The following is a 25,473-nucleotide window of genomic DNA, read 5'->3' on the forward strand; positions in this document are numbered from 1 at the left end:
AAGAGGACAGCCCACAACCTGCCCCAAATCTACCAGATTTGGGGCCAGACACTTGGCATGCATGCCCTGCCACTTGCCATGCATGCTGCCACATGTGTGGGACAGGTGGACTGACCTGCCAGCTCAGATTCCATGTGGCAATCTGCCACATGTCAGCTGCCACGTGTCACTCCCAAAAACCCTAAGATTTCAAAGTTGTCAGAATTCAATTCTGATCGCACCCACGGGTTCCTAACAGCTTAGACTATCTATTGACGTACTCTAAGGTAGCTCAGGGAACATTCTCTTGAATGGTTCCTAGGTCGGTATGCAATCTGTGCATTTGATTGGTCCCATGTTTGGGTACTCAGGTGGGGTGTGGTTTCCAGATGTCCCTTTCAAAGAGAGGCCATCACTCTTGTGGGTCACTAATGCCCATAACCCCAAGCAAGGGGGTCCACCCTCAAATGCTAGACCTAGTCCCCATTGTCCGTAACTGAACAGTAGGAAAACATTTCATTTCTTAATAAGTATACTATTGAAAAACAAAAAGAAATAGTACCAAGCAAGTGGATACATGTTGAAGCAGGATGACATGCGGGCTTCCCTCATCCTCTAGATTGAGCATGGAGAAAGGAAAGGTAGAAAAGGAGGCTCTTATACCACATGAAGATGCATGGTGGAGAGGGAGAGAGAGAGGGTAGAGGCTAGGGAGAGAGATAATAATACTCAAAGAGAGACATAATGAAATGGAAATAAAATAGCAAGAGCAATGAACAAAATGAAAGTACTCACATGTAGACCAAAGAGCTTGTAGGCTTGATACTTGATTGATTTGACACTAGACAAGTACAGCTCTTATATAGAGCACACAAACAATATGCTAAAAAGACCTCATGATCTATGCAGCGGGTGTGCAAGCAATCAAAGAAATATTGCTGCAGAGAACGCCTAAAAAAATCCAAACAGAGAGAAAGTAGGATCACCAAAGACTTTACAATTCTTATTTGTCCATAAAGTCCATAGTGCCCAGTAGCGAACCCAAACGAAGAAAAGATGAAACTCCGGTCTGGATGGATGAAACCCAAATAGCCAGAAGAACTTTCCAAACGGAACAGCTGGGAATCTTGCTCGCAAGTGCTGTCGAAGCAGATGAAAAAACTCACGAGAGCACGGACAATGCCAAAACAAGTGAGGCACAGTCTCTGAAGAAGGAGAACATCTGTGGCAAAGTGCAGGAGCAATGTGTCAATGAGCCAATAGCTGTCCAGATGGAAACACTCCCAAAAGAACTCGCCAAAAGAAAACCTGTTGCTGAAGCGGTACTTTATAGGCCCAAAGTTGCTGTAATCTTTTCGTCCACCACTTGGCTGGGCGATGCATTTGCCAAATAGAATCACCTCTCTCTGAAACCCAAGGTTGAGGCAAAAGGATTTTATACAATGCAGGCACAGTAATTTGAGATACATGGGTAAACTTTTTTTTTTTTGGTGGAATCTTTGAGTCATTATATTACAAAAAAAAGCTATCCCAGAAAGGGAGACCTATAATACATCAAGAGAAAATCTCAGTGTAGGACAAATATACATCATGATCAAAGACATGAGATTGCAAGCAATCAAAAAGCGATTGCTGCAAAGAGTGTCTGAAGAAAGAGGAAGTAGGATCACCAAAGATCCTATGATTACGATCCTTCCATAGAGTCCTGAGTGCCTAGTACCGAACCCAAATAAAAAAGAAATCAAACTCCTATCTGGGTGGATGTACACCAAAAAGCTAGAAGAACTTGCCAAAAGCAATATGAGAAAACTGAGCTCTCAAAATCTGCCCAAGAAAGTCCAAGAAAGCACGAGAGGAAGGACAATGCCAAAAGAGATGAGGCACAGTCTCTCTCGGAGCCAGACATCTGTGACAAATAGAGGAAGCAATATGTCGTCGTGCCAAGAGCTGTCCATGAGGAAGAACACCCAACAAAGCTCTCCACAAGAAAACCTGCTGACGGAGAGGAATCTTAGAATGCCAAATCTGTCTCAAACGTTTCCGCCACCATTTCATAGGACGATTAAGATGTCAAAGCTGATTTTCCTTTTGTGAGATAAATGGCGGAGGAAGTAGAACTTTATAAAGAGAAGAGACAGTAATATGTGCAAACTGAAGAGGACGGTATGACAAGCCCATCGAAGAAAGTGTGCAGTCTTGAAGATGATCCTGTAGATGCAATGGAGGAACTGGCTGAAAAGGCTGGAGCATCAAAGTAATCTTATGCCAAAGTGGACGATAATGCATTCCAAGGCCAAATTTGGCAGCAGCCAAAGGAAAAGTAAGGGGAATTCTAGCATCATCAACAACATCCTAAACCAAACGAATCCCCTTGAGACTCAAAAAATACGAACGTCAAGGCTCCTACAAAGCCAAAGGAAGGGCGAACACTCTAGACCAATGTATACTTTCAGCTTTGAAAGAGTTGCCCTGCAAGGAATCACTGCCATGCCAATCCAAGTGAGAAAGGATATGTTTCCAATCCATTGACAAATGGGAAACCAAAGGACAGCCGGGGATTTTGCCTGTCACAGAACCAAAAAGAAACTCCCATGGGGAAAGCTGCCAATGACCAAAAGCTGGAGATTCAACATGCAAGAGTAAATAACAAATCATGGCAGCCCATGGTTGAGAACCTTGCAAAAACTGTAGCATGAGTTTTCCCTTATGAGCAAGAATGTGCAGATGGATATTAAGAATATTAAGACCTCCATGCATCTCTCCACTCCTCTCTCTCCCTCCCGTGTCTCTCTCTATCTCTCTTTCTCTCGCCTCTCTCTCTCTTTGACTCTCTCTCCTCTCCTCTCCTCTCTCCCTCCCTCCCTCCTCTCCTCTCCTCTCTCTCTCTCTCTCTCTCTCTCTCTCTCTCTCTCTCTTCGGGAGGAGCTTTCATGTACTTGTGATATTGTATTGCTCAGGTCCCATAGGCCGGTTTTGGTCTTCAGAGGACGATAATATATTCTTCTTCTTCTTCTCTCTCTCTCTCTCATAGCTTCACCCGACCTGGACGTTCCTCACGACCAGCTCCTACCGCTTCTTGCGCTGCGCTGCTAGACCTTCAACTTCACATCCAGGACCATCAACCTCAGCCTCTCGTCTCGGTACTTCTTTAGCGCGGACAGGACATTCAGCACGTCTTGTTTCGGTCGTCCCCCGTTGGGTGTCTGTCAAAGTTCAGGAGCCAGTTCCACCTGGGTATGTAGATGGTCAGATGGCTTGCTCATGATTGGACCTGTGGAAAGCCCCTCCTCTTAGGGTAAATATGGCTGGTTGTGGAGTTCTATGACGGATAGGAGGCAAGAACCCAAATAGGTTGCATGATGCATCCTAATAGCATAGGTTCGCTGGGCCATTTTGCATGGTTAGATCTCAAAAGACATTCAGTACTTCGGTCCTCTAGCATAAAGGCACCATAATCAGTATGCTACTTCAAACAAAATGATAAGCTTTTTGATGTCTTAAAATGTTTCAAGTTATGGGATGAAGGCATGTTAAGGGAGTTAGTGATGGCTTTATTATACTTGTCAAGAAATTTACTTGGCTTGCAAATTGCACATATGCAGGCACACATATTTGAAACTTTTAAACATCCTTGTTTCTTTTTGTGTTGCTCAAAAGACAAAGAGAAGACTTCTTGTCTTGTTGAATTATCAATTGAAACAACTGGTCTCCTCTGGATTTACTGTGGTAGGATGAATTAGATTGCCCCAGTTCTTAGTTTCTTGGAATGGTTCAGTAATGGTTTGAGAATGCCTTGTGTCTCACTTTTGAAATATGGACACCATGCATTGCAGGTGGCGGGTGTTGCAAAGCTTATACATGCAGATGTAGAGAAAGGACTCTCTGGAAAACTAGAAGAATTGCAAAAGCGTCAAAAAGAATTTGGAGAAAATAATTTTCCCAGGAAGTCTACGAAAACAATCTGGGTGAGAAGTTGATAGAAGCTTATAGTCTAGTTTGGGTATGACTCTTTTACCTTAGGGCTAATGTCATTTATTGAATGCGTACCTTTCTTTTGGAACCCACTGTGTACTTTGTTCAGGAATTTCTCCTGGAGGCTTGCAAAGATACAACACTGATTATTCTGATGGTGTGCGCTGCTGTGTCACTGATCACAGGAATGACATCATCAGATGAGGTTGTCGTTTTCCTCTTACATTGATCTTGAACTGTGCTATTTTAATGACTTGCTACTGCTGAACAAAATGGGAAGCAATTGAGCTGATAAGATTCTTATTTTCCCTTTTTGACGGACTAATGAGACACGATATGCTAAGGAATTTGGCAGCATGTGCAATCAGATAAAGGGCAACAAGCTTTCAGCTTTCAAAATCTCTGATAGTGGGGATGTAGTTGCTTTAGATCTTAGCTGAAGTAGGAGCAAGATGGGGATCAGTAAGTATACGATGCCCTCCTCTGAAACTATAAGCTGTACATAATGGTGAAGCTACTGAACTCCCCATTTGTTGGGGTTTGATCTTGATGGGTGTATGGACTAGGTGTAAAACCTAGTGAAGATCCAGAGCATGCTAGTCACTAAGTCATCATGGATATCTATCCTGTCAAACCATTTGAATTTGTCTTTGCTATTCTGCTAAGATCTTATGAGAGAGGGGTTTCTGAGGTCATGTTGGTCTTTTGCAGATATTTATACAATTGAAATGTGTACTAGAGCAACGTGGGAACCCTTTCTCCTATGAGCATTTCTTTACACGTGACTAACCATTTTAGCCCACTACTGATGTTCTTCATGCATAGTTTCGTTGGTTTCTACTGAAACGACCAACTCTTGGCTAGGGTGGGATCAAGGTTAGCAGCAGCTAGGAATGGATTTGGTGGAGTTGCTTTGCATTTTGATGTCCAAAAGCCATGCACTAGTTTCAATCCATGCCTTGTATTTGTATAAATGGGACATATATGCACTATAAAATTGATTGTCATGGCATGGGTGAGTGTTTCAAATCCTATGGCCAATGGTATTGTTATGCTCAAGTTGAGATAACACGACCTCGGAGGGATCAATGAACATTTTCCTTTAGAGAACCAATTGTTGTATTAGCATTTCATGCAAATGAAGGGAGTTTGTGAGCTTGTGTGCGCTGAGAAGACCTTGGCGCTGGAGATCTCCAGAGATAGCGAGCTGTTTGTAGTTGGCTGAGCATGGCTACCACACAGGCAGGACGGTCGTCGTTTGCACGTGAGCTAATGCACAGAAGATCATCTATAGGACTGTTGGTGGCGCTAGGATGCAGCATGGAGTAATCTTAGCGACAGAGACTCCATGAATTCCGTATGCAAGAGATAGAGGGACGAAGAAATTGCAGGCTAAGGGCAATGGAACGTGACCTTCATCGATGATGGTTGTCCTAAAGGAGCTGGGCACTCTTCGTGGAAGAACGTGAGATTGATGCTTGCTGCACATGTTCGTCAATCACTGATCTTTTGCTTTGTGAGGGAAGAGAAGCTATCCTAAAGGAATTGGAAGCCTCTTTGACATGGTTGTGATCTTATGCTGATTTGATCGTGGGAGATTTTTGGGTACTGATAGAGAAGGATTGTTGGTGGCGCTGTTGCAGCTTTGTGGGAGTTACACTGTTGTTCTTGATGGAAGCTTAGGAGTGTGGGCTGTGGGTTCATAGTATTCTGAGGCTGACTGTTCTCTGAGTTTTGGGGGGAAGTTCAGTTCTAAGTTTATTTGTTTCGGGCTGTGTAGTCTTTTGGCTCTCTTTGAGTCTGTGTGATCCATGTTTAGTCAGTTTTTGTGGGGGGTTTGTCTCGGTGCCTAATACAAAGACACATGCTCTGGTACCTGGTTCGTAAGCTCATCATCTACGAGCCCACATTGCAGCTGATCCCTATGAAGTTTCAGCTATCTGACATGGTGAAGTACATAATTCCTGGTTGTCTTTCCTTTTTTTTCCTTATCACCGTGATCACCGTTAAGGAATTGGTGTGTTTATAGTTTTCATTGTCTTAGGTATCTATGCTTGAGTACATACAATGTGAAGTTTTATCTCTATCTGGTCCATCTTACAATTATGTATGATGACTAATTAACAAAATATTCCTGTCTCTGCCTGAGACTCAGGGGGACTATCCATGCTAGAATTGGTCGCTTCTATGTTGATGATTGGGATTTGGATCGAGGGGATGCACTTTGATATTAGCAATTACCATCACACCTGACCATCTTTCCACCCTACTCGTGATCAGCAAAGATTCAATATCCTCATCTCCTAGAGTTAGGATATCAGACTCATTATACAAGATTATTTGCTCACACACCAGATCTTGGATATCTTGAAGAGCCAAGATTTCAGTGCTGGAAATAGCCCCATAGTTCTCTCTACAAGCGCTTCAGCTCACCATTGGCCACTACCATTGGATAGCGGCTGATGAGAGGCAGTCCTTGAGATGGCTATGAGTTGTAGACTGGCTGCTCTTTAGAAAGAGGAGGACACAGATCCTTGGATTCATGAGCAGCTGGCTATATCACACCAGGAGTAATAGCAGCTTTTTGATCAGAGATCAAAGTAATACTACCATGCTCGAAAGGCCTTTTGGACTTAGATTGGGAGTCGTGCAATAAGCACTTCTTCTCCATCATAGGGTAGAGGCATGGTAGAGAGTGTACAAGACAGCTATATGATTCTCATGGAGTTATACAGACAAAACAACGAGTTTTACAGACATAACAACAAGTAGTGAGATAGATTGCTATAGACTTCTACTCCTCTCCCTACTAGGTTAAACTGTCCACTTGAGCTAGATGCAGAGCTCAACACAGAGTTTGGGAGCACATGCCTACCCTGGTCATGACAACAAAGATAAAGATCCATGTTGATGCCCCCTTCATGACCATGAGCTTAGGATGACATTTTTTGCTTTGCTGAAAGGAAAGTATTCAAGTGATGAGGGAAGCACACTTGTTTTTTTCATTACGTACTAAGATTCCATCGCAGCTACTATCATTTCAGTCCTTTAGGAGATTTGGGACAGTGGTATCATGCCTCTCTCCATCTCAGAGGGACTCATTCATCTCATTTGCTAAGGAGAAGAAAAAACTATGTCTGTCGAGGGGGGGGGGGGGGGGGGTCTTACCACTTCCAGAAGTGTTATCGGAGGCCTAGGGCCACTGGTGCGAGGAGCAAGCAGGGATGTACCAATGGGGACAATGGTTATGACATGATTGCTTAGGTGGACTTGTGGGATCTTGCTGTCGTACACAAGTGACCATGGTTATCTCAAGCTGACATAGTTGCCACCATGGTTGTCATGGACATGGTTGTTACCTAGTCAACTCGCCGACTTAGTTGTCATCTGGTCGACATGGCGACATAGTTGTCTTTTGGTCAATATTGTGATATAGTTGTCACATGGTTGTCACCATGTCATCTAGTCGACATACTTGCACATGGTTGGAATGGCTTGAACTCGAATACTTGCAATCTCATTTGCTAGTGAAGGCCTATCACCCCTCTAGGCATTGCCTACAAAATCTGGCTAAGGAAGTAAGCCTTAAACCCCAGTGCCCTCCTCCCCTCCGTAATCTCATAAATGACACTAAGACACGCTTTGTACAAGGCAGGAGAATCTTTGATATTATCTTCTCAGTTTGGCAAGTAGTTAAATGGGCTAAGGGTCACTAGTATGTGGTTATTCTTCTACTTGACTTTGCATTCTGAAAGTGAAATGGAGTCTCTTGGAGGGAACTCTATGATGAATGTGCTTCTTTGAGTAGTGGATTTCAGGTGTTTCCCACTAAAAGCTAGATTTTCCCAGATTGCCTTAGGAGATGGATCCATAGGCTGCTTGCCTCCTTTCTTTATCTTTAGTAGTTGAGGCTATAAGTCACATCCTCCGTCTCTAGACACATATTACTAGACTTCGTCTTCCCACCAAGGATGATGAGGAACTTCTTGCCTATGTGCTCGTGGATGACACAACCATATTTCTAGAGGCCTTTCTCAGGAATTTACAATGCTTCAAAGTAGAATTGGAGGAACTTTTGCATTGGAGGTACACTAAGCAAATCCATCGGATTTTGGCCTAGTGATGTAGGCACACTGGGTATTGATCTTGGCTTTAGATGGATAGAGAGGGGTATTACTGTGAAATGTTTGGGATGTTAAGTAGGTGTGGATGTGACTCCCACCCAGTAGTTTCTAGACTTAGCCTCTAGAGCCCTTGTGATGAACCAAGTTTGATTAGCTTCTGCATGATACATCACCTTTTGTTGGTGCTTCTCACTCTTATGTATCGGTGAACCCAAAGATTGACACAAATCTATCTTTGGTCTGGATGTGGGACATATGACATGAGAGCCAGAGTGGCTACCATCATCTTATTTAGACATGACAGAAGACTCGACAATATTTGACCATGACATTCAGCGCAGAATAAGGTGAGTCATTAGAGGACTCCTTTCTGGAAATAGGACACTCCCCTTCTCTAATTACACAGTAAAAAAAGCTAGATGTCTCTGAATTTAGAGCCTATAGTGGATGCCTACTTGAAGAGCACACTTGGAGACCTTTGACATCACCATGTGGAATCACTTTTGGAGACACCTCCAAAGATCCTACTAGGGGAGAGATTTCAATGCTCTTTTGGCTTGTCTAGTATGGTGAACTCCTGGTCAAACATTTGGAGACATGCCTTTGGTGCAGAGTCCATATTGAAGAGACATAGTAGCTAGCTAGGAACGGAATGGAAATATGGAAAGCATAATGAAAGGCAAAATGGAAAGGAAGGAAAGTACAAGTGCAAGGCAATAACCAAAATACTCTCAATGTATTGATAGCTTGATGTTAACGGATATATTAGATAATAGACAAGTACAACGATATATAGTGTGCCACTAGACTCTAGAAAGTCACAATGTCTATAGGATATCTCCCAATATGACACATGGCATGTCTAGGACTCACTAGACTATACAACCACTAGTACACTCATTTTTTACTCACTTTGGCTTCATATTCTAACACCTCCCCATGAAGGCAAGGTGAGAGACTATTGGAATGGAACGAAGAATAGAACATGACAATGACGGTCTAAGTTGAGGGACTATTGGAATGGAACCAAGAACAAAACATGACAATGACGGTCATCAAACTGTGCACCCTATGTAACTCAGAGGCTAAAGTCCTGAGCGTGTTCAGAGGTTGATCCAAGCACTCTCATGGCTTGAGACTCAACATGCTCAGAGACTCACGTTATAGCATGGCTACATGACCAGCTCATAGGTTTAGGAATACACTAACATCCTGGAACTCGGCCAGTCCTGATAATGAGACCTATCAAAGCCAATACATGGCTCCCACAATAAGGAGAAGATCTCACCAAGGAAAGGGAAGAGAGATGGCAGAAGCTCAAGTTGGAGAAGACAACGTTGGAGGAGAATCCCAGTGTTGATGAAGCCTTCAATGGAGAGGAGTAGGGAAGGGAAGCTCCTCCAAGAGAAGAGAGGGCAGCTTCTCTTTCGGGCCACCCTCTACCTCATGGAGAAGCAAGGAGGAAGGAAAGGGCTCTGATACCATATGAAGAGACATGGTAGCTAGCTAGGAACAGAATGGAAATATGGAAAGCATAATGAAAGGCAAAATGGAAAGGAAGAAAAGTACAAGTGCAAGGCAATAACCAAAATACTCACAATGTATTGATAGCTTGATGTTGATTGATATATTAGATAATAGACAAGTATAACAATATATAGTGTGCCACTAGACTCTAGAAAGTGACAATTTCTATGGGATATCTCCCAATATGACACGTGGCATGTCTAGGACTCACTAGACTATAAAACCACTAGTACACTCATTTTTTACTCACTTTTTCTTCATATTCCAACACATATGACCATGGTGCTTCACAATATTAGAGCCCATTCAGCAAGAGGCCAAGCGGATGTGGCAAGTCATTGCACATATGCTTGGTAGGATGAGGTAAGGTACTTGCTACATTGCTTGGGATTGTATGGCCTGGCTCACATGGTGAGGTTTACAAGCATATTACAAAGGAACATATTTCGATAGGTTCGGGAAGAGTCCCCTAGTTCCATAGATGCAGCACCAATGTCTATGCATAGATCTCACTCTCCGTCTAGAGACTCGGCGTGGGAGATCATTGCCAGTATTATTGCCATCGAGGTGCCCAAGCATGTGCCAATCAGCAAGCACTCTCACCAAAACTACTTTCCCCAGGTCCTCTGCCATTCATCCTTCCATTCACGACCTTGCCAATATCCCGGCAGTGTCAACTAGTCACCATCTTCACGTTTTAGCTTCATCCCTGCAGTTTCACCAGCTAGTTCCAGCTTATTCACATTAACATGCTCCATTTTTGGTTGGCGGATTGCCCATGTCACTCAAGCTTGCTCATGGTGCTTCGGTGTCATGTTTCATTTCTTTACAATAGTGGACTAAGTCGGATCTGGACAACTTAACTTGCTCCACCAACACTCCTTTCGAGGCACACTGACTTGGTCCGTTGCCTAGACAACTAAGCTCTTTTGGCCAACCTACAATAGGCCTCTTTAAGGATTTACCATACCTCAAGATTTCCCTTGTTGGGCTCTTCTATAGCCTTGCAGTAGTATAGTAACCAATTGACTTGGATTTTGTGCCAATCTTTGAATAATATTATGGAGAATGCAAATTTATCACAAAAGAAAGTTAGATTTATTTTGAGAGTCTTGTCAGTATTTTTGAAAATTTCAAAAGTATTGCACCAAAACTGAGCAACAACGCTGTAGGCAAATCTATATCTCACAAACTCTTAAAAATGAGATAATAAGAAGCCATATCTTTTGTAGACCCTCAATCCGAATGCTCAAGCAATTCATATAAAACCAAGTGGCTTATGCAAACTCTGGTATATTTGGCTGTAACAAAATTGGTAAGTCATCTCATTGGCAAACTCAATTAATAACTTGTCCAAATCATGGAAGGTGTGGATATTATTGGCTTCACAAACTCTCAAAAGAAACATCATAGGAAGCCATATCTTTTGTAGACCCTCAATCCAAATGCCAAGAAATTCACATAGCCAAGCTGCTTATGCAATTCAAGTATTTTTGGCTCTAACAAAAGTGGGAAGTCATCCCAGTTGCAAACTCTCAATTAAAACGTGTCCAAGTCACAGAAGGCATGGAGGAACTTCAGTACAAAACCATGGAACTACTATAGAAGTGTGAAGGTTCCAAAAAACTCACGGAAACTGATTGGCTCCATAGAAAATGGGAAAGAGCTTTCCCCAAAAAGGAGATGAGACAGGAGCTATTTGGCCCATCTCTTTAGCAGACCTGAAGGGTGGGCTTTGTCTCCATGCACCCTCTTCAAAGAACCTTCACTTTATGGAGAATATAAGAGCTTTGGCTTGCTCCACAATATCATCAAGGAACCCTATTTGAAAAAACACATAATATCATAAGTCTGAGGCTCCTTTTGAGATTAAGCATATGAACTAACATGGTAAAGTGGTTGGCATATTTTGAAATCTCATGGTAGGACAAGTTAAGCCTTGAAAATAGCCCTACTAAAAAAAGGAAAAAGTCCTATCCTTGGTTCTTGAGGCCTTTGATAAGGTCAAGAGGCTGCATCTTTGGTGTATTGATGCTAGTCAGCCATTAACCTTTTCTAAGATTTCTTACTTTGGAATAGTGTATACCATTGATTCTGGGATTGAGGAATGATCCATAAATATTCGCGCATATGGTCTTAGTTTTGGTTTAACATATTTTTTGTCAATGGAACGAATATTCTACATGTCTTTTCCATCATTTGTTGTCACATGGATCATCATCTCTTAAGATGTAGTGGACATAGTTTTTATGTGTTTGTACGTTGTGTGAATAAAAATGTAAATACTTTTTTCACTCGTTGCATGCTTGCGGGTAGGCACTTAGCCTTGCACATAGTCAAATATTTCTGATCTTGGGATTTGTGATGAGCACCCTTCTATCAAGTGGATCTACTCTGATGTAAAAATTATTTGAGCTTATAAATGGATTTTTGCAGGGTTTCAGTGGGAAAAGATGAGCCCAAGGTGTGGGTGCACTAGGCATTCCAGAGCATGGTATCCAGTGTGTGTTGTGTTGATGACGAGATGGCATATGTTCTTAATTGTTGTCCTTAGTCACATGTTTATGTTGTCACGAGTGTTTCTTGTTTGTTGTGAGCCATGTGAGCCTTCCATGTGTCGGCATTGGGTTCATCATGTGTGATAGTCTATGGGTAAATAAGCATTAAATGCTTACTTGAAGGTAGTGTGTCTAAAGTTTGAACTTTAGGGATTTAATTGCCTTGGCTCAAGTTCTTGGGGTTGTGGTTGGAGAGTGGTAAATTCTTCTAGATGATGTGGCTGGAACGAGCATGAGGTGGGTGGATTCTCTAGAAGAATAGGCGTGTGCATGTATGGTGCTACATGGGATGGATCTCGAGGCTTCTGAGTCTGGAAGCTTGAATGGTACGTGGGATGGCATCTATGAGGGCGGCTCGGGGATCCTGCTCGGAGGGTGATGAAAGTCAGGAGCTTCTTGATTTGGCTGTGGCGACTCTACTATGAGGGCCTGGAGTACCTTGGGTGACAGGAGGCAGGTGCTCCATGAGCAGGAGAGAAGCCGCGAGGCAGCTATCATCACGTGAAGGATAGACGGGCGACGGGGGTGGCGCAGGTGAGAGTATGGGCTGGCTAGGCGTTGGATGGGCACACAGGTACTTCGTGAGTGGGGGCAGGGAGGCCTTTGGCTAGGCGGGTGGCTAGGCGGGTGCTAGCTGCTAGCTAAGAGATCTCAGTTGTTGGGGACCTCCAAGGATGGTGAGCTGTGACGCGAGAGCTTGGCTCACCTCAGACTTTAAAGATTCTGGTGGGAGCTCGTGGGCGACACCAATATTGCTAACGGGTTGTGATCGTAACTGAGCAAGGTAAAGTGGCAGCTTGCCAGCAGGTTGTATCAGCTTCCTTGATGAGATTGGCAGAGTGAGGTGATTGGTGGTCACAAAAGAGACACAAAGTTTGGGCTACATGCGGTCCAAAGGTGCAATTCCATAACGGAGATGCCATGTTGTTGGTCGAAGAAGGGCCTCTTGTGATTGTCGCCATACTTGATCGTGGATCTCGCAAAAAGAAGACAGCCCGATTGTAGTATGGTTTCATAGGAGGGGTCTGTGTGAAGTTCTTGGCTGCTTATGTTGCTCTCGGTGTAGGTTCTCTCACAGAGTTGTGGCGGGTTCTGACAGAGCGTGTTGTTCATGATGTTTGCTTGTAGGCTATGGGAAAGTATTGTTTGTTGGCTGTGTGTGAGTCAAAGAACTCTTTGTAAGTGTTTGATAGCACGGAAGCAGGGTGGCGGCTTCTGAGCATACGAGGCATATGGTTCACATGATGACAAAGAGGTCTGGGGCTTTTCATGATTGATCTTGACATGGGAGATATTAGCATGGGATTCATAGAGGAGTCAATGGCAGTTATGCAGATTTGAAATCGTCAATGTGTTGTGCATTTAGAATCATGGATCCTGTGTATTTATGTGTCTTCTCTCAGTCAGTTTGTGGAAATTAGTTGGAGTTCTTGTAACGAGTATACATGCTCTGGATACTGGACTTTATGCTCTATCTCACGAGCTGCCCACACCCTGTTGATCCCACTGAAATCCTGACTTACATTTTGTTTCTACAGATGCAGTTAAAGTGAATGATGATTTTATCTCTTAAGCTTGGGCTAGAAGTACTTGGCATTTTGTTTGAGGGTTTTCATGTTGAGGTTATGTTTTTACCAGTTCATGGAGATTATTGGTCTGTGATAGTACATGTGAATGATGAGGAGTGGGGGCTGAAGTAGAATGGCTTCCTGAAGACATGTGGCCTGAAGATGTACCGAGTGTTGATGTGTGTAGAGATGAAGACTTTGTATGAGTGTTACTTTGCTCTGTGTTTTGTTTTCCAGTAGCATATTTAGTGGATGAGAGTGGCTATAAAGGCAGGATTGGCTCTATCACTTTTGTGCATCCAATGCAAATATTTGACAAGTTTATTCAAGGCCCATTTTGTTAGCCCTTATTCTCAAGAGAGGAAAGAAAATGTCTTGGGGGGAAGGTGGGGTTCTCAAGATGAGGGCAGGGGGAAGTCAACACCAGGGAAAGGAGTGGAGCATGTTGGAAATTTTAAGAGTTCTATGGTGAGTAGTAACACACTTTTTGTATTAAGTAGAAGCACCTTATGAATTTCATTCTACAGTACGTCCTACTTACATGGCTGTTGCTTGGATAAAAGTTTTTTTCAAGACATTGAGGACATAATTTTCACTGAAATATTGTAGCTGACTTGATGTTATGTTTAGGGTGTGACAAGGGGCTGGTACGATGGTGCAAGCATAGCATTTGCGATTATCCTTGTCATATTTGTGACAGGTAGTCCTTTTTCACCTTATATAGACTCTCTCTCTCTCTCTCTCTCTCTTTGTGTCTCTCTCTCTGATTATGAATTCATTTAGATGGTACTCATGCAATCTTCACTGTTGCAGCACTGAAGGTTATTTCTGTTAATATCCTTGTCAACTGGCTGTCCAGCATTGCAAGTCATAAAGGCTCAAAGCTTGCTGCTGCTTCTTTGTGTTTATACTGTGGATTTGCTATAGTTCAACTATTCTGGTTAGGGGTGCCTTGTTTAACTGCATATTCTTATGCTACATCTCATCCATTGCAAGGGGGATTGCCTTGTGGTCAGATTCCAATGCTTTGCCGTCAATTTTAACTTCTCCATGTGATGCACTGCATGTGAGCTTCTTAGAAGGTTGTCAACTACACAAGATCATTTGAGTCATGCGTCTCTAAGCTCCTATGTTCCTTAGAAGGTGTGCAGGGGTCGTATTGCAAACTCTATGAGCATGATATCTTGTGGAACCCACCTTCTTCCTCGTATCATATGTGAGAGAATCATTACCTGTAATTTTTAAAAATCAGCTCTGACATAGAACAATCCAAGGTTCTAGGTGGCCTAGAAGTATCTGAAAATACACTTTACTGCATTGCACTGACTGGCCTTGGAACATTGCATATATCTGCTCACTTGTGCATGCATACTGAATCTAGGACGTGTGTTGCGTAGGTAAATTAGCTAGCACCTATTCACAAAGCTGCCCCCTCAACCCCCCTGCCTCCCCCTCGTTCTCTGCCTTCCCCGCCATCGCCCTTCTCCTTCGCCATCCTTCCTGCCCCACCTCCTCCCCCCCGCCTCCTCTTCACGCCATCTCCTTCCCCCGCGCTCCCTTCTTCTGCCTCCTCTTCACTTCTTCCCCGCCCCTTTCGGGTTTTCTCAGCCCCCCTTGCGGTCTCCCGCCTGAGCTCTCAACCCACCCATCCGCCGTGCGTTAGCATAGGCCGCGTCCAAAGCAGGTTGACCTGCTTTGTCGAGGCCTTGGAGCCTCGTGGCACCCCCTTGGGTGCCTTGGTGGGGTGCTGCAGGATGCCCTGCAGCCCGTGGACCTTGTGCGCCTGGGGCCTTGAAGCAGCACCGTTGGTGTGGGTCTCCATCTCAGGCTGCTCAGAGGCAGCCCCGAAGGTGCTCTAGGAAGGAATTGGTGGTAGGGGACTCCACAGCTTTTCCCGTCTCTCAGCTCCTTTTGGACCAGCACTAGCTTCAACCAGACATTTATAAGTCAGCAGCCAGCCAAAGTCCTTCTTAGATTGACGAGCGCTTGGGCAGCCTTCCCCCTTTTTCCGGACTGCCCTCTTTTCAGATTTCTCTTTTCCTTTTTCCACCCCTCCTCTTCCTTCCATGCAGCTTCGGTTTAATTGGCTTGTGCCTTGGAGAAAGTAAGCTTGGTGGTGACACTTGTCTTGCCAAAAGGGCTCAAATGGCAGCACCCTCAAATCCCACAGCCATCAAGGTTATCCTTTCTCCAGCTGACAAACAACAGGTGCAGCATGCAGTCCAGTCAATCCAGAACAAGGCAGTAGTGAATAGAATAGTTGGTCTCACACCCACGAGGAGACAGGTGAGAGACTAGATTGAGGCGAGTCTAGCACTAGAAGGGGACCACATCCAGGAGTTCACCATCTATGGAAGAGGCATTTTCGGCATCCAGCTGATCTCTCCTGCTACTGCCTTGACACTTGTGGAGAAAAGCCCGATCTTCCTTGGCCCGCATCTGGTGTACCTCTTCCCTTGGTACCATGGCTTCACAGTGGAGGACATGGATATGACACACCATGTCCCTGATTCTCGGTGATGCTCTGCTTCCCAAGGCTTCCAAAGGAGTACAGAGCCATCCTTCCCTCCATTGACAGAGCATTTGGTACGGTGTTGGAGTCCCGCCAGATTTCGCAGCTTCAATGGTAGTAGATGACGGGGTCCCCAAGATTAGATTAGTGGTTGAGAGTCCAGAGTTCCTTCCAGAGTTGATCCTCCTTGAGACCCTCGAAGGGGGTACACTTTGCACCAGAGAGTGGAGATCTTCGGTTAACCAGGCCAGTGTCGTCGTTGCAAGCAGATGGGCCATCTAGCCTGCAACTGCCCTCGTGGTGAGGGATAGACTCCCCCCCCAGCCCCGCAAGACAGGAAGAGTCAGCAGGCCCAAGCCCAAGCCCAGCACCCCCTCAGAGAGGAGCAACAAGAGTCCCAGAACCCCTTGGTGACACCGTCAGAGGGAGAGTGGACCCAGGTGGGAAAAAGAGTGATTATATTAATTCAAAACATTTTTGTACATCTTCAAAGGTCATCCAAAAAAGGGGTGCTGTTCACATATAACCTTCCTCTATTACTACAGGAGTGATAAGAACCAAAACTAGCAGTTTCCTCAATAGATATTGAGAGGAGCTTCTCAAAAATGGAAGGCCTTATCCCTGGCAATGTAGAGTCCCATCCTTAAGACGAGAAGTGAACTCCAGCTTTGACACTGGCTGAAAACATTGAAGCATTTGAGAAAGATAATGCCAAAGGGGTCGATAATGCAGCCCCAATCCATACTGCCTGACTGCCAATGGAAAAGATAGAAAAGTACCATAAGCATGAAGCACATCCCCCACGAACTGAATTCCTTTGGAGGAAATAAAATAAGATTGTCTGGGTTCCTGCAAGGCCAGTAGACAAGGAAACACCTTGGACCAATGTAAACTCTCAACCTTTAAGGAGCTTCCTTCAAGAGAGGTGTGGCGTGCCATTTAAGATGAAAGAGTATTTCGTTCCAATCCGAAAACATTGAGAGGCAAATAGGCATCCCTTAAATGTCCTAGAATAAAGTATGAGTAGTCAAACGTAATAGCAAATGATGTAGAATAGCTGCCCAAGGCTGTGCACCGTATATAATTTCTAGCATCATTTTTCCTTTATGTGCCAAAATATGTATTTGAATATCCAAGATATTCAAACCACCATGCATCTTTGGCGAATAGATGTGCTCCATGGATAGTAATCAAATGCTCTTACGGCCTTGCTTTGAATGCCAGAAAGTTACTATGAGAGTAGACATGAAATACTTAATGTCATTCTTGCCAAACATCATCGAAGGCAAAAAGAACCATATGTAGGCTATCAAAATTGATTGCACAATATGGAGTCAAACATGTAGCAGCCAAGCAACTAATTTCCAATACTCAGATTTTCTACTGAGCTTTGCAAGCACCCAATCCGTCTGCTGACGGCGAGAAATCATCCATCCCAATGGATAGCCAAGATGATGAACAATCAGACTTGGCAAAACAATTTCCCTAGGCCACAAAAGATGATGCCAACCCTTAGCATGCAAAGGCAGAAGCTTGAATGCCAACCCTCCCTTCTAGCACAACTTGGATGCACTGTCCCCCCTAATCCCCATGAGACGAGATCAACTGAATCATATGCTTGGATCTACTCTAGCTCTAGGAGTTACGGACTTGGTAGGGGTCAACTAGGAATTTCCCACCAAGATCCAATTTTACAACGACCACTTATTGAGAGTATTAGAGGATGGAGTGATCATCAGATCCCCCAGTACCTAGACAACAGAGAGTTTCACATGCACTGACAATTTCCGTTGGGTAGATGCGGGTCTTGTCCCATCAGTTGAGGATCGCGAGGCAATGAGTGCTGCAGGCACACCCAGAGAGCAACGGATCTGAAGGCTATGCACATTGGAGGAGGTGGAGACAAAGGGATATTTCCTTTATACCTTCTGAATCTATTATAATATCCGAGGATGATACCACTGCCTGTTTTAGGTTGGGGTTTTGGACCGCTCTCTCGGCTGTTCCACTTCCATGTCTAGGTCTGCGTTGGCCTCTACTTGATTAAGATGACGGCACTGAGAGACCCTTTTGAGATAGATTAGGCAAGAGTAGGAGGTAATATCACCGGCAGGAGACTGGGATAGACCGAGCACATTGACATTTTAGGGACTTCTATGCATTTGAGTGTGCTCCATGACATAGTGGGGTGGAGGGAGGAGCTAGCTGACATGGGGGCAGAGTGGATTAGTTGGAAGAGATGACTTGAAGCTGCGGAGTTAGAGTGGTTGAGATCACATACAACTCTTGATATGGCTCATTGGAACAGATATCATGGAGACCACAGCTCCCCACCACCACAAGAGACCACTCCACAAACACATATACAAGCACCTGGTTTTGTAATATGAGTACTAGCTTTGCTTTTTGAGTCTAAGCTTTTGAGCTTCTTAGCTTAGCATAGCACTCAGCAATGGCCCTAGCGAGCCCTTTGCCTCACAGCCCATAGTGGCTTGTATGAGTTACTCTTTTTTATTATACTCTGTTTCATAGGCCCGTGAGGCCTCCGAAAGCCGTAAATACATCTTTCTTTCTCTCTCTCACACACACACACACTTTTTCTCCTGAAAAGCAGATATCATTCAAAATCATTTACATTCAGAGATGCCCCAGAGCGGAGAAACTAATACTCAAAACAAAAAAAAGTAATAAAACACTTTCAGCTGGATCAAGGGAGGATCTCCATGAGAATACGCATGTTGAAGAGATTGATGCAGGGAGAACGAAAGAAATGATAAAGATCCATCAAAGTATGCCCATACAGTCGAATGTTACGGACATGATATGGCGACCACAAAGCTCAATAGTGACACCAGCAGTAGCAGACACGAGCATAGTTGGTGAAGAGGCATATGTACCAAACAACCAAAACTGCTTGCCAAAAGGAATCCAAGGAGAACGAGCATGAAGATAAGCCCCTTGTTTGGGAAGAAAATCACTAGCGGTAGGGTCAGGTCTAGAGAAGATGCAGAGAAGTCTCCCTTGGATGCGAACAGGTAGGGCAAGCCAAGGAAGCTATACGCCCAACAACAAAGAACCTTCCGGTAATGCGGCAACCAAACAACGCCATAAGAAAACTCGTTGCTTGAGAGAGAGTTTGTTGTTCCAAATGCATTGGAGAGAAACCTTCCACCAAGTAAGAGACTTGTTAAGATGCCCAAAATTGACTTCCATGCTCTGGATCCAAGGTTGTGGAAGTAATGTATTGTAGGATTTGTTGGAAATAGAGGCCAATGGAGACTTGGTGTGGTTCAAACCCCCTCGTGGGTGCTAAGGATTAATGTGGTTAATGGTGGGTGCGTGATGACACATGGACATGAGGGAGAAATCCCATAAGCATGCTTGTGAATTGTGGATCCTCCAATATAAAGGATTGATGAAGGCTCTCCTCACATCCCTCTTGGGACTTTTTGGGGAGTGAGGAGATTGACTGCGTGGCTAGGAGGTAGGGTGTGGGACTCTGGCCTGCGCTAGTCAACATTGGTGAAGTTGGCGACTGTGTACCGTGGCATATTTTGTGGCAGCTCTAGCCCTGAGTGGGGGGCAATCACATTTCTGGAAATCCTTGAACCTGTGTTACGTGGCGACTTTGGCCCTAAGTGTAGGGGCAGTCGTATTTTAGGCAGGTTAACCTGTGTGGTGGGATCGATTTCGTGGATGCCTTGGTGTATGAACCATGGAGGGGTGTTGGAAATAGTGGCCAATGGGGCCTTGGTGTGGTCCAAATTCCCTTGTGGGTGCTAAGGATTAATGTGGTTCATGGGCACATTATTACATCTGGACATGAGGGAGAAATCCCATAAGCATGCTTTGTGGATCCTTGGATATAAAAGATTGATGAAGGCCCTCCTCACATTCCTCCCGAGACTTTTTGGGAAGTGAGGAGGTACTGCGTGGCTAGGAGGCGGGGTGTGGGACCCGTCGTACTCGGTGTAGTTGGGCTGCCACTTGGTAGCATTTGGGCAGGATTTCTAACAAGCTTTCTTGGTATAAAGATGTGTAAATGAGAAGGGTAACCTTGAAGTCGCCGCCAAACTTGTAATCTTGCAGAGTAAGAGTAGTAACATGCGGGGGAATCTGATGCCTTGTTGAGCTGCTCCCTGCTCCCGAGCTGCCCACCCTGCCATAGCTCACCCTTCCCCTCCCTCCACGCTTCTTCTCCCTGCCTCAACTCACTTCCATGCCTATCTCCCCCTCCGCCTTTGCTCCCCCGCCCCCCGGTCGTCCGTCCCCTCTTTCCTTCGCGATTGCTCCCCCTTGCCCTGCTCCCGTCTTCGCCTCTCCCCCCTTCATGTCTGCTCCTTCCCCCCCGTGCACTTTCGTCTCCTCTCCAGCCAACTTTTCTTCCCACCACCCCTTGTTTTCTTCCTCACCTCCCTGTGCCGCCATTTTTTGCTTGCCTTGCCTCCGCCTTTGCTGGTCGTTTGCTACTGGAGACCACCCACGAGTAGTGTGGGTGGTGTTTACGTGGAGCTGCACACCCCCCGTGGGGCTCGGGTACCTAGGGGGCACTTAGCCCCTTCGGCCAGCTTCTTTGCCCCCTACAAGAGCTGGTAGATAACCACTGCAGTTGGGTTGTTTGAGCCCAAGGGCTGCGGCTCTGGTCGCCCGGTTCAAGGTTGTCGAAGTACTTTGAGGCTTGTGGTATATCTGGTGGTCTCGTGGAGCCAGTGTGGACCACAAGGAGTTGGTTTATGGTGCCCATTGCAACTCTTTTGTCTCGGCTTCGAGTCAAAACCCTTTCTTTTAGACTGTCGAGTGCTTGGGCAGCCTTCGCCCTTGTATCTTGACCGCCTTCCCTTAAGTTTTTTTTTCCAACCCTCCTCTTCCTTCTGGGCAGCTTTGAGTTAATTGGCTTAAGCCTTGGAGAAAGTAAGCTTGGTGGTGACACTTATCATGCCGAAAGGGCTCAAATAGTAGCACCTTCATCCCACAGCTGTCAAGGTTATCCATTCTCCAGCAGACAATCAACAGGTGCAACATGCAGTCCAATCACTTCAAGACAAGGCAGTTGTGGGCAGAATAGTAGGCCTCACTCCCACAAGGAGACAGGTGAGAGAGTGGATCCAGGCGAGCTTGACACTAGAAGGAGACCACATCCAGGAGGTCACCATCTATGGACGAGGCATCTTCCTCATCCAGTTGAGCTCTCCTGTTACCGCCTTGACACGTGGAGCAGAGCCCCATCCTCCTTGGCCCGCATTTGGTGTACCTTTTCCCTTGGTACCATGGCTTCACATTGGAGGACATGGACACGACACACCATGTTTCCTGATTCTCAGTGACGCTCCGCTTCCTGGGGCTTCCAAAGGAATACAGAGCCATCCTTTCCTCCATTGGCAGAGCATTTGGCATGGTGCTGGAGTCCCCGCCAGATTCGGCAGCTTCAGTGGCAGTAGACGATGGGGTCTCCAAGATCAGATTGGAGGTTGAGAGCCGAGAGTCCCTCCCAAAGTTGATCCTCCTTGGTATTTCACCACACAGTCACTTCCTAGTGACAATTTTGCATCAACAGGCAACAAGCATGATTCTGCAACTCCCAGACCCTCGAGGGGGGTACACTTCGTCAGAGAGTGAAGATTTTCGGTTTACCAGGACAGTGTCTTCGTTGCAGGAAGATGGGCTATCTAGCCCAAAACTACCCTCGTGGTCAGGGACGGACTCCTCCCTCCCCACCCCTACAGGACATGCAGAGTCAGAAGGCCAAATCCCAGCACCCCGCCAGATTCAGTAGCTCCAATGGTAGCAGACGATGGGGTCCCCAGGATCAGATTGGAGGTTGAGAGCCCAGAGTCCCTCCCAGAGTTGATCCTCCTCAAGACCCTAGAGGGGGGTACACTTTGTTAGATAGTGAAGATTTTCGGTTTACTAGGATAGTGTCTTCGTTGTAGGAAGATGGGCTATCTAGCCCAACGGTAGACACTTTGGTACGTCAGCGGCGGACAGACACGGACTACTCCCCTCCGAATCCTTCTCGAAGTCGGAGAAGGCAGTTTTCCTGGAACAGGCTCCCAAGCACAGGCAGACCTTGTTTTGGTTGGGATAACTATGGTCAAGGGCTTGCTCTATGGTGCATTTAGGGGAGTCACATGTGTGTGTGTGTGTGTGTGTGTTGTAGAGCCAATGAAGTGGTGGAGAAAAAGGCTGCGTCTTCTTTGGCATTACAAAGTCCCTCTACGACAACAGCTTTTCCTATGGCGAGTTCTTCTTGGCATTTTTCCGTCCGGACAGTTACTCGCACACAGACATATAGCTTCAGCTGTTTGTCACCGATGTCAGCACTCTACTGAATCAGTGTTTCATATCTTTTGGTCCTGTCCAAACACTTCTGATCTCATTGCTCTTATCAGACAGAGGCTTCGAGAGCGATTTCCTACTGTTACTTTTGGCAGATTTTTCTGGTTGTTTGGCTTTCATCCAGAGAGACAGGGTTTTGATTTATTTTTTGTATGGGTGCGCTATTGGACACTATGGACTTTATGGATGGACAGAAATCATAGAGCCTTTGGTGATCCACTTTTTTCATCTTTTCTTTTTTTCAAACGATCTCTGCAACAATCTTTTTATGATTGTCTTCAGACTCGTTTGATTGATCAGGATGTATATACAGCTTATACTGAGATCTTCAGTTGAGTAGTAGTTACTTCGTCTTTTTGAAGTAACTATGAATGTAATTTTTCTACATCAATAAAAGATTTCTTCCCACAAAAAAAAAAGTGTGTGTTGTAGAGGCACATCTAGTGCTATGATCTGTCTAGTGTGTGACCTAAGTGATGATGTAAGCCAAAGGCCCCCACATGGGAAGTTCCTTTGATTTAGGCCAGTCCCACTGATGTAGGGGCTGATTGCCACTGATATAGGGGAGGTGCCTACACCATCCTCTCTTTCTATAAAATGGAGGTCATTCCTTCATTCTAATAGAATGGATTTTGCCTTACTTGTGCTCTCACTCTTTGTGCCACGATGCATCTCTTCCACCCCACACTCCTCTACATTTGGTATCAGAGCTGGTAGGCTTTGTAGAACTCATTTTGGTAGTGCCACCTCATCATCTTCTCCAACATCTCTTTTTGAGCTCTCTTCCTCCTTCCTTCTCAGAATTTGCTTAGCTCTGTTCTCCCCATTCCTTGGGACTTTTGCCAAGCCCTTCTAGCTGGAGTTTCTACACCATGGGGCGCTCCTCTGGCCCAAAGCATTCTCCCAGAGATGGTGTATTCCACCCGCGTTGATCCAAGCAATCTGAAACGTCGAAACGGGCAATTTTGCCTTTCTGCTCAACCATATCCTGAGCCCTTCTAGCACAAGTTGGTCCATGCCTAGAGCCTGCTGCTGATGAATTTTGAAGGCCAATGCTTACTGGAGCAAGGAGAAATTAGAGAAATACAGTCAAAGAAGGTGCAACTCTCCCAGACAAAAAGGCGTACTATTTCAGCAATGCTCTGTGGTGAACTTACTTGGGTATTCAAGCTTTAGTTTTGCACAAAAAGCCCTCTCAAACTCTTCTTCAGTTGTGTGAATCGTGCCCTCCAAGTTAAGCTAGTCTACTGCAATGCATTTTTTACAGTTTTGCAAAAAAGAGACTTCTATTAAGTATTAAAGAAAACCGTTAGAGCAAGCTCCATACGGGAATGCGGGATACACCATGCAATGCATGAAAAGCTCAAGAGCCAAAAAGAAAGGATTGGGGCTGATAGTACCATCTCAATCCAGTAGCGACCTCCGAGAAAAAGGCAGAACCCCTCCAAACTCAAAGAAATACAGTCCTCCTAAAAGAGGCTGCCTGTGAAGGGCTCTGCATGCTAGCCCATATGGCTATCAAAGTGTGAACCGTGTCACTCCAAATACCCGTGAACACCTGTGATGGGTGTATCTGGGTGTCATCCAAGGCCTCTGTGCATCTGGCTCTCCAAATGTGCCAAGAGGAAATGCTAGCCAAAATCTCTCAAGAGGTGTCCACTGAAACATGTGAAGCTCTGAAAGGAATATGTGGTACATCCTGAAGAGAGCAGGGCTCTATTACCTACCGGCGGACCGAGAGTGCCCAAGAAGAAGGCTCACCCTCATAAAACACCTGGGGCCCGGTAAGGGATAACCACGCGACCGAGCCCCAAGTCATGAAGAAAGGGGAGGTATGAAAGATGCTGAGTATGCGAGCAACCCCTTTCCAAACAGTCCTCGCTTGACTGCAGTCCCAAAGGCAATGTCGCACTGACTCCTCTGTAGAATGACAACGAGGGTAAGTGGGATCAGCCCCAAATCGTGATCTCCATAGGTTCACTGCAATCCCTCCATGAATAGAAAGCCAAAAGAAAAGAGTGATCTTTCTATTTCTGAGGGATTTCCAGAGCCTCCTCCAGAAAGTCCTACGCAAATCTGCGGTGATGAAGAAGCTATCCCAATGGGGGGCTATGGAGGGAATCCAACCTCTACTGCTCAGCTGAAATCTCCTGGCATTACCAACCGTGAAACGAAAGAAGGGAATCCCCCTCTCTCGGTGCCCATGATCTATCCACTTCCACTCTCCTGGGTCCCACTGCAAGCACTTGATAGGTGCACCTCCATATAACCACAACCTCCAGGATCCCAGGGCCAAGAGCAGAGGGTTGGGGTCTTAGTACCAGTGCAAGCCTGCATTTGATGCTAGAGTAAATGCTAGAGTGATGCTTGAGGATTAAAGTAATGCTAAAGTACAGTTCAAAGAATGCATTTTCAGTTTGAAATTCAGTTAGGACTAATCTTTTGTCAAAATGCCAAGCTCTGAGGGATCTTCAAATGCTAATCACTTGAAGAAGACTACAAGAAGGACAAAATTCAAAGTGAAGAAGACCCAGCTAGGAAACTTTGGGAGAAGCCAATAGGATATGAGTATGCTAAACAATTAGGATTCTCTAAATTTATCTCTAGGAATCTACATTTGTATGGTGAGGGAGATTTCTTTGTTCCACAAGATTAGTCATTTTGTAACACAGAGTAGACACTGCCTGACAAGGGTAAGACCCTCTCATAGCTACTTATAAAATTGACAAGTTCAATGGCCAAGGATTCCATACTTGGCAGATGAAGATAAAGTTTATGCTTATGAAGGAAAATCTGTGGGACTTAGTCAAGGAAGGAACTCAAACCTCTCAGGAAGGTGAATCAACTACAACAAAAGGTAAAGGAAAAGCCACTGACTCTACTTCTACACCTGCAGA

The 25,473-nt window shown here is 45.1% G+C and overlaps 1 protein-coding gene across 5 annotated transcripts in view; it reads left to right on the forward strand.

The window, feature by feature from the left end:
• LOC147901563 (calcium-transporting ATPase 5, plasma membrane-type-like) overlaps positions 1–25,473 on the forward strand; it is a 399,091-nt gene that overhangs the window by 76,335 nt on the left and 297,283 nt on the right. For all 5 annotated transcript variants that reach the window (XM_087374321.1, XM_087374325.1, XM_087374323.1 and 2 more), the window contains 3 exons: positions 3,813–3,944; positions 4,061–4,156; positions 14,359–14,428. In XM_087374321.1, the coding sequence (XP_087230447.1) occupies positions 3,813–3,944; positions 4,061–4,156; positions 14,359–14,428 (298 nt within the window). The remainder of the gene's footprint in view (positions 1–3,812; positions 3,945–4,060; positions 4,157–14,358; positions 14,429–25,473) is intronic.

This window comes from Dipteris shenzhenensis, chromosome 5 (genome assembly GCF_047967505.1).
Source record: "Dipteris shenzhenensis isolate YYH24624 ecotype China chromosome 5, Dip_SZ_1.0, whole genome shotgun sequence".
In the NCBI taxonomy this organism is placed as follows: domain Eukaryota; kingdom Viridiplantae; phylum Streptophyta; class Polypodiopsida; order Gleicheniales; family Dipteridaceae; genus Dipteris; species Dipteris shenzhenensis.